Source organism: Cebus imitator, unplaced genomic scaffold (assembly GCF_001604975.1).
Source record: "Cebus imitator isolate Cc_AM_T3 unplaced genomic scaffold, Cebus_imitator-1.0 Scaffold8, whole genome shotgun sequence".
NCBI lineage: Eukaryota > Metazoa > Chordata > Mammalia > Primates > Cebidae > Cebus > Cebus imitator.
Window position 1 is genome coordinate 7449450 of NW_016107323.1, and position 8455 is coordinate 7457904.

General features: G+C 45.2%; 2 protein-coding genes across 3 annotated transcripts in view; both read right to left on the reverse strand.

Annotated features, from left to right (window-relative positions):
- Positions 1-1727, reverse strand: part of ARPC3 (actin related protein 2/3 complex subunit 3) — a 20526-nt gene extending 18799 nt beyond the window's left edge. The window contains exon 1 of the mRNA XM_017541973.2: positions 1553-1727. Within this exon, the coding sequence (XP_017397462.1) occupies positions 1553-1558 (6 nt within the window). The 5' untranslated portion in view covers positions 1559-1727. The remainder of the gene's footprint in view (positions 1-1552) is intronic.
- A 2403-nt stretch (positions 1728-4130) lies between these two features.
- The window catches only part of GPN3 (GPN-loop GTPase 3), a 14251-nt gene continuing 9926 nt past the window's right edge, over positions 4131-8455 (reverse strand). Inside the window, exons 5-8 of one of the 2 annotated variants that reach the window (XM_017542001.2) lie at positions 7561-7676; positions 7332-7428; positions 5378-5506; positions 4131-4745 (exon numbers count right to left, since the gene is read on the reverse strand). In XM_017542001.2, the coding sequence (XP_017397490.1) occupies positions 4686-4745; positions 5378-5506; positions 7332-7428; positions 7561-7676 (402 nt within the window). In that variant the 3' untranslated portion in view covers positions 4131-4685. The remainder of the gene's footprint in view (positions 4746-5377; positions 5507-7331; positions 7429-7560; positions 7677-8455) is intronic. The other variant, XM_017542008.2, reaches the window with a different exon arrangement.

Here is an 8455-nt window from a genome sequence, read left to right on the forward strand (position 1 = left end):
TTTTTTTTTTTTTTTTTTTTTTTGTTTGAGACAGAGTCTCGCTCTGTCGCTAGGCTGGACTACAGAGTAGCATGTTCTCGGCTCATTGCCACCTCTACCCCAGGTTCAAGCAGCGGCGTGATCTCAGCTCACGGCAACCTCTGCCTCCTGGGTTCAAGCAATGATCCCGCCTCAGCCTCCCAAGTAGCTGGGATTACGGGCACGCGCCACCACACCCAGCTAATTTTTGTATTTTTAGTAGAGATGGGGTTTCACTATGTTGGCCAGGATGGTCTCTATCTCTTGACCTCGTAATCCACCCCGGCCTCCTCCGCCTCCCAAAGTGCTGGGATTACAGGTGTGAGCCACCGCGCCCCGCCACCCATCTAGCTTCTTTCTTGTTGTTATTGTTTTTAATTGTTTCCATCTAGCTTTTTTATAGCATTTGTCACTACCTGAAACTACTGTATCTCCTTTAAGTTTACACTCTTATTGTTTCGTCTACCAATTTGAATGTATACTCTTTAAGATTAGGGACTTATTGAACTTATGTGCTGCTGTAAATAGAGCCTGGAAGGCAGTAGGTGCTGGGTAACGTTTGTTAAAAAATAACAAGCTGGGTGCGGTGACTCATGCCTGCAATCCCAGCACTTTGGGAGGCTGAGGAAGGCAGATCACCTGAGGTCTGGGGTTTGAGACCAGCCCGGCCAACATGGTGAAACCTCGTCTCTACTAAAATACAAAAAATTAGCTGAGGCTGATGGCACGCGCCTGTAATCCCAGCTTCCCGGGAGGCTGAGGCACGAGGAATGCGTGAACCCAGGAGGCGTAGGTTGCAGTGAGCTGATATCGCATCACTGCACTCCAGCATGGGCTACAGAAGGAGATGCCGTCTCAAAAAAAAGTGTGACACACAATCACATAACTGAACCACCTTTTCCTGAATCGGCAAAATGGAGACCATGATGGTGATAAATCTACCCCACAGACGGGCTGTCAGAAATTAAGTACAACCAGACAGTCATAAACTTTTACTCCCACTCTGATGCACACGATAAAGGAAACCTTTGGAAGTCAGGCGCCGACCGAGTCTGTGAGGTCCCTAAACCCTGCGGCTCCGGGGTGGCCGCCGCTGCCGGGAAGTGAGTTCTGGCAAATGACAAACAGCAGAGGGAACCTGCCCCTCGGAGCGGAGGAGGAAGCGGGCCTGACAGAAAAAGAAGCCAGACTCTGGGCTTGAAAAATGAAAAATAAAAAGCATATCCCTTGGCCTCGCGCTCTAGTGAGGCTTTGGGAACCCCGCCACGGTCGGAGGGAGTAGAAGGGGCGAGAGAAGAGGGCCTCCTCACACACTCTGTACCCTGGCCCATTCCTGCCGCGCCTCCGCCTCCCACGACTGGCACCTTCGGGCTGCTCCAATCCTTCAGCGACCGCCCCCCACCCCTCGCCTCTCTCCTTCTCGGACCCCAGCTTCCTCTCTGCCTTCCGCCGCCCGCTTCTCTCGGCACACAAAGGTTTCTCCCTGCTCTTCGTAATCCCCGCTGTCTCCCCACATCATGAATCGAACCCTCACCGGCATCTTGGCAGCGCCCGGGTTTCAACCCAGAGGAGCAGGATCGAGTTCCAGCTGTGCGCTTCCGGTCTGGCAGCCCGGGTGGAGTAGGCGGAAGCGAGCCGGAAGGGGCGGGCGGGGGGAGGGGGAAGGACGAGGAGCTTCCGGCCTTGCTGTTCCGCCTCTGGTTGCTGCGGCCGCGCGGATCTGAAGGGGGCGCCAGAGCACTAGGCAGAGGTCCTGAGGGTGGCGCTTGGCTTGAGGTTCCAGAATCCCAGAGATCAATCACCTTTTGCATTTTTTTCAAATTTCACCTTTTCAGGGCCGGGCGTAGTGGCTCACCCTTGTAATCACAGCACTTTGGGAGGGCGAGGCGGGCGAATCACCTGAGGTTAGGAGTTCGAGACCAGCCTAGATGGTAAAAACCCGTCTCTACTAAAAATACAAAAATTAGCTGGGCATGGTAGCATCCCAGCTATTCAGGAGGCTGATGCAGGAGAATCACTTGAACCTGGGAGTTTGCAGTGAGCCGAGATCGCGCCGCTGCACTCCAGCCTGGGCAATAGAGTGAGACTATCTCAAAAAAATAAATAAATAAAAATAAAAAAAAAATCCCCTTTCCTGTGAAGCATTCTCAGGTCATTCTACTTTCAATTCACCCGAGTCCAGTCCCGTGCCTTATCCTTCTCTCCTGGTTTTCCCCTTAGTTCTTATGATTTTCATCTTTACTTTACTCTTGGTGGTTGTCTCCCTATCCTTGTTAATGCCAAAAAGGCAGCAATTCATCCATTTTGTCCCCTGCGCCCGTAACAGTGATCATATGTAGGAAGCATCAATAAATATTTGAGTGAATGAATGAACCTAGTGCACTGCACCTAACAATGGAGAAACTGAAGGGCACTGGTCTCTAGGTTTGAATCCCAGCTCCAATACACACTAGCTGTGTAATTTTGAGCAAGTTAACTGGCCTCTCTATGCCTCAGTTCCTCACCTGAAAATGGCAATAACACTATCTACTTCATAGTTTTGTAAGGACTAAATAAATTACATGTAAAATGCTTACAACTTACATGCTTGGAGCATACCAAAAGCCCAGGAGCTTTTAACCTATTTATTACTAGAAAGCTTCTTATGTTAAAAGCCAAGTTCATTGCTGCCTGAGAGCCATTTCTTCTGCCAGTTCCCTGCCTGGAATAATGCCCTGTTTCCACATCTGATTTCTCATTCAGGTCACTGGCCAAATAGCACCTTTCAGGCAGGGCCTTTTTTGACAAACAGTCCAAAGCAGCACTGTAGTCACTCACCATTTCACTTCTGCTCTTCTTTCCATCCTCTCTCCAAGGTTTCCTTCCTCACGATCAGTCTCATAGGCCAGCATGTCAGCCCCACGTGAGCAAGGCCCTGCCTGCACTGTGGATCCCCATTCTAACCCCAGTGCCTGGCATCCATAGTTCAGTAAATTTGTGTAAAGAATCAAGTCAGCCCTGCCAATGAGATAGTGAAATCCTTGAGGACTGGAATTGTCAGATTAGTCTTTGAAACCCCAGTGTCCAGTGTGGAAGGCACTGGAATCGGGCCCTTCACTTTTCCCCATAGGCACATACCATACTCTCTAGAAGCTAAAACAGGGAGGATCAAGGAAGAGGGCAACTAAAAAGCTGCCTCTTCTTTCTTCCCCTCCCATGTGACAATAAAGTTTCTAAGAATTAGCAACCCTGGGAGATCAGGCTGTTTCCACACTCTCCATCTTCTAAGGGTCACAGGAAAGTCCCCAAGTAGCACAGCACATCCTCATGCTGGCCACTCATCATGTTCCTCGTTGAATGGACGGTGGTGTAGACACCTGACCCTTCCCTCTAGCCCAGGCCCCCAGGCATAAGCTACCACTGATGCCTATAGGTCCTTGGTCCTTACATTTTGCGTTTTTATTGTTTGTTTTTGAGATGGAGTCTTGCTCTGTTGTCCAGTCTGGAGTGCAATGGTGCGACCCTGGCTCACTGCAACCTCCACCTCCTGGGTGCAAGCGATTCTCCCACCTCAGCCTCTCAAGTAGCTGGGATTACAGGCATGAGCCACCATGCCCAGATAATTTTTTGTGTTTTTTTTTTTTTTTTTTTTTTTTTTTTTTTTTTTTGAGACGGAGTTTCGCTCTTGTTACCCAGGCTGGAGTGCAATGGCGCGATCTCGGCTCACCGCAACCTCCGCCTCCTGGGTTCAGGCAATTCTCCTGCCCCAGCCTCCTGAGTCCCTGGGATTAACAGGCACGCGTCACCATGACCAGCTAATTTTTTGTATTTTTAGTAAAGACGGGGTTTCACCATGTTGACCAGGATGGTCTCGATCTCTTGACCTCGTGATCCACCCGCCTCGGCCTCCCACAGTGCTGGGATTACAGGCTTGAGCCACCGCGCCCGGCAATTTTTTGTGTTTTTAGTAGAGATGAAGTTTCCCCACATTGGCTAGGTTGGTCTTGAATTCCTGACCTCAGGTGATTCACCCACCTCAGCCTCCCAAAGAGCTGGCATTACAGGCGTGAGCCACCATGCCTGGCCACACTTTGCTTCTTTAATTAAAATGAATCAAATTAGACACTGCAGTGTACTTGTTATCTAGGACCAAGAATGATTAAAAACCTTTCTGTTTCTTTTATATATACACATACATATCTCAAAACATAGTTATTTTTACTTTTTAAGTTATATACATTTTCAATATAGGAAAATGGGAAGGTACAGATAAGCAATGGTCTTATGTATATCCTTCCAACTTTTCCCCTTCAGACATACATATTTTGTTACAGTAATTCCTGTATCTCAAAAACAACACAAAAAGTGAAAATAACGTTAGATTAGCCTTAACCTTAGTTTAGGTGCTAATTTATATTACACATAAATCTATGTGCATTCATTTCAATTTTGTCTTACAAAATCTAAAGTGATGCTGTTACAATACTACTAAAATATTCCACTTTAAACAGCAGCAGTTTCAGGATAATTAAAAACTTGATTCAGGCATGCAGCTGATACAGAATGAAGTATTACGTTTTTCATTAAAACAGGTAGCTTTCTACTATTGCATCCTTTGAAGAGAAGAATGTTCTGCTTGTTTGGCCACAAGCTCTTCATGTATAGACGGTTACTTTTTAGTAAACTCTTCATTCACCCTGGCATTCTTGAAAATATTCGTCAAACATAGAAGACTCATCTTCACGTTCCTGACACAATGGAAACAAAATAGAAAATATATTCATTTCCCTTCAGTTAGAACTAGTATGCTGTTTAAATATTTTTCAGGTAATACCCTATGTGGAACTAATTAGCCAGCACCAGCTCCAGGTGTGGCTTACAGGTAACTGCTAATAGTAAGAAAAGGCATGACTGACAGTTTTTCCAGATATGTAGTAAATTAATGTGCTTCTATCTAAGAAGCATTTCTCATTTGAATTTACATTCACAATGATTCTCAGCTAATTTGCTGTGAGAGTGCTTTACCTCCCTGGTAGCCTGGTGGTCAGGAAAAAAATTAAAACAAAAATGCTTTGCTGACACTATCATTAGCCTTCTCAATGACATATGTGAAGGCAGCCCAATTTTACCTCCTCTTTAAACATACACCCAAGGTCTGGGTACACAGAGGTTTTGTCATTCTGCCTCAACAAAAGTAGAGTAAACGTGATACCACTTGCAGAGCACAGTGTCAATTTCAGAGATCACCCAGAAAAGCCCAGGTAACTGCTATCAATAAGACAAAAAACTAATTAAAGGAGTCACCTGTATATGCAAGAGTCCAGTGAGTGCTGGCAAATAGTTTTATCAAAAGCTAACAAACACCCCAATCAGAAATTACCTTTGGTTCTTTAAATTCCAGGTCTTCTCCGTATTGAATGGCAAAATCAATATGCTGTAGTACAATGTTCATACTTTCTTCATCTGACCGATCGTAAGGTAAAAATCGAACCATGCTGTAGTCATCAATCTACAAGTTGGGGATTTCAAGAAAAGTCCATTCTGAAGTTGGGCAAAACACATAATTTTCAACTTATATTTGAGTTTTATAACCATTTGTACTTCTGATTAAAAACAGTGATGTGTTTAGGGGAAGGAGAGGAGGGAAAGCTAGACACAGTAAATCATTGATTTTTTTGACTTCTGATCTGCTAGAACACTTGTTAGCTTATTACTTTAACTAGACACTGTTTTATGGGTATTTATCTGAATTCAACCACCACCAGAAAGTTCACAGGTGCACAAACAGTCCTGAACTCTCCAAATGGTTTGAAACAATGACATGTTAGTTAATTTATTGGCCACCACCAATAACTACTTCTAAATTAAACTTCTGACTGACCAGCCCACAGCCCTTTTCCCTCCTCCACTTTGTGGAAAATAGGGTTGGACTGTGCTTTTTATAAAGGTGGCTAATGACTGGACACAGGCAAACACTAGACCAGATGTTTAGAAAAAAAACAATTTTTTTTTTTCTTTTTATGAGATAGGGTCTCTCTGTCACCCAGGCTAGAGCACAGTGGCATGATCATGGCTCACTACAGCCTTGACCTCCCAGGCTCAAGGGATCCTCCCACCTCAGCCCCTAGAGTAGCTGGGACTACAGGTGTGCAGGCACCATGCCTGGCTAATTTTTTTTTTTTTTGAGATGGAGTCTTGTTGTTGTCAGCCCTGGCTGGAGTGCACTGGCAAGATCTCGGCTCACTGCAACCTCCGCCTCCTGGGTTCCAGCAATTCTCCTGCCTCAGTCTCCCGAGTAGCTCAGATTACAGGTGCCCGCCACTACACCTGGCTAATTTTTGTATTTTTTAGTAGAAACAGGGTTTTACCATGTTGGCCAGGCTGGTCTTGAACTCCTGACCTCAGGTGATCCACCCACCTCAGCCTCCGAAAGTACTGGGATTACAGGGGTGAGTCACTGAGCCCAGACTTTTTTTTTTTCTTTTTGGAAACAAAGGGTGGCTAATGACTGGACACAGGCAAACACTCAACCAGATGTTTAGGAAAAAAAACAATTTTTTTTTTCTTTTTATGAGATAGGGTCTCTCTGTCACCCAGGCTAGAACACAGTGGCATGATCGCCACTCACTGCAACCACTGCCTCCCGGGTTCAGGCAATTCTCCTGCCTCAGCCTCCTGAGTACTGTGATTACAGGTGTGCACCGCCACACCCAGCTATTTTTTATTTATTTATTTATTTATTTATTTAATTAATTTATTTTTTTGGGACTGAGTTTCGCTCTTGTTACCCAGGCTGGAGTGCAATGGCGCGATCTCGGCTCACCGCAACCTCCGCCTCCTGGGTTCAGGCAATTCTCCTGCCTCAGCCTCCTGAGTAGCTGGGATTACAGGCACGCGCCACCATGCCCAGCTAATTTTTGTATTTTTAGTAGAGACGGGGTTTCACCGTGTTGACCAGGATGGTCTCGATCTCTTGACCTCGTGATCCACCCGCCTCGGCCTCCCAAAGTGCTGGTATTACAGGCTTGAGCAACCGCGCCCGGCCCCTTTTTTTGTATTTTTAGTAGAGACAGGGTTTCACCATGTTGGCCAGGGTAGTCTCAAACTCCTGACCTCAGGTGATCCACCCTTCTCAGCCTTCCAAAGTGCTAGGATTACAGGCGTGAGCCACTGCACCCGGCCTAATTTTTATTTATTTTTTTTAGTGATAGGGTCTTACCCAGGTTGGTCTTGAACTCCTGGACTCAATCCTCCCGCCTTGACCTGCCAAAGTGCTAGGATTACAGGAATGAGCCACTGTACCTGGCCAAAAAATCCAAACTTTAAAAGCTTACCAGTCCACATATAGCTTTAGTCAGTTTCTTGAATTTTTTGCTTCTTAAGTCACTTGTAGAATCTTCTAATAGAGAATACATGTCTGGATCTAAAAACCTTTAAAAGATAGAAAGACTGATGAATTCAGGAGACTAGGTTTATAAACCAACCAAACTTTCCATCTAAATAAAACAGAAGGTTCATCTCTGCAATTGAGATCTGATAATAATGGAAGAACAGTGAACTCACTTCTCAATTTCCTTTTTAGCTTTTTTACTCAGCAGATCCATTTTTGTCATGATGTTGACCTGTGGAATTTCTAGAGAGATCATGGCACTCAGGGCTGCCAAGATGCCAGAAATAAACTGAAGGAGGAAACAGAAAAGGGAAGATGAACTGACTGTTGCCAACAAAGTTACCTGGTCTTTGCACAAAGAGGCTTCTATTCCTCACTGAAACAGAATTGGCCTAAATAAAAGAACTACAGGCTGGGTGTGGTGGCTCATGCCTTTAATACCAGCACTTTGGGAGGCTGAGGTGGGCAATCACCAGAGGTCAGGAGTTCAAGACCAGTCTGGCCAACATGGCAAAACCCCGTCTCTACTAAAAATACAAAATTAGCAAGGTGTGATGGCACAAGCCTGTAATCCCAGCTACTCAGGAGGCTGAGGAAGAAGAATCATTTGAACCTAGGAGGTGAAATGGCCCAAGATCGCGCTACTGCACTCCAGCCTGGGTAAAAAAAGTGAAACTCAGTCTCAAAAAAAAAAAAAAAAAAAAAAAAATAAAATAAAATTACTTGGCTGAACTGTGCAAAAGCAAGCTTCTGGATTCCTTAATAAAAAGCCAAAGTTGTAGACAACATACAGTGATCACAAATGTCAATTTAGACAGCATTTTAATTTCCTTTCCCATCTAATATTCCTTAAGAGCTAACAAAATAAAATTTGATCTAGACAGTTCATAAACTGGACAAAAAGTCCTCAGAAAATTAAAACAGACTATTTTATAAAATAGCTAAATATGGCCGGGCGCGGTGGCTCACGCCTGTAATCCCAGCACTTTGGGAGGCCGAGGCGGGTGGATCACGAGGTCAAGAGATCGAGACCATCCTGGTCAACATGGTGAAACCCTGTCTCTACTA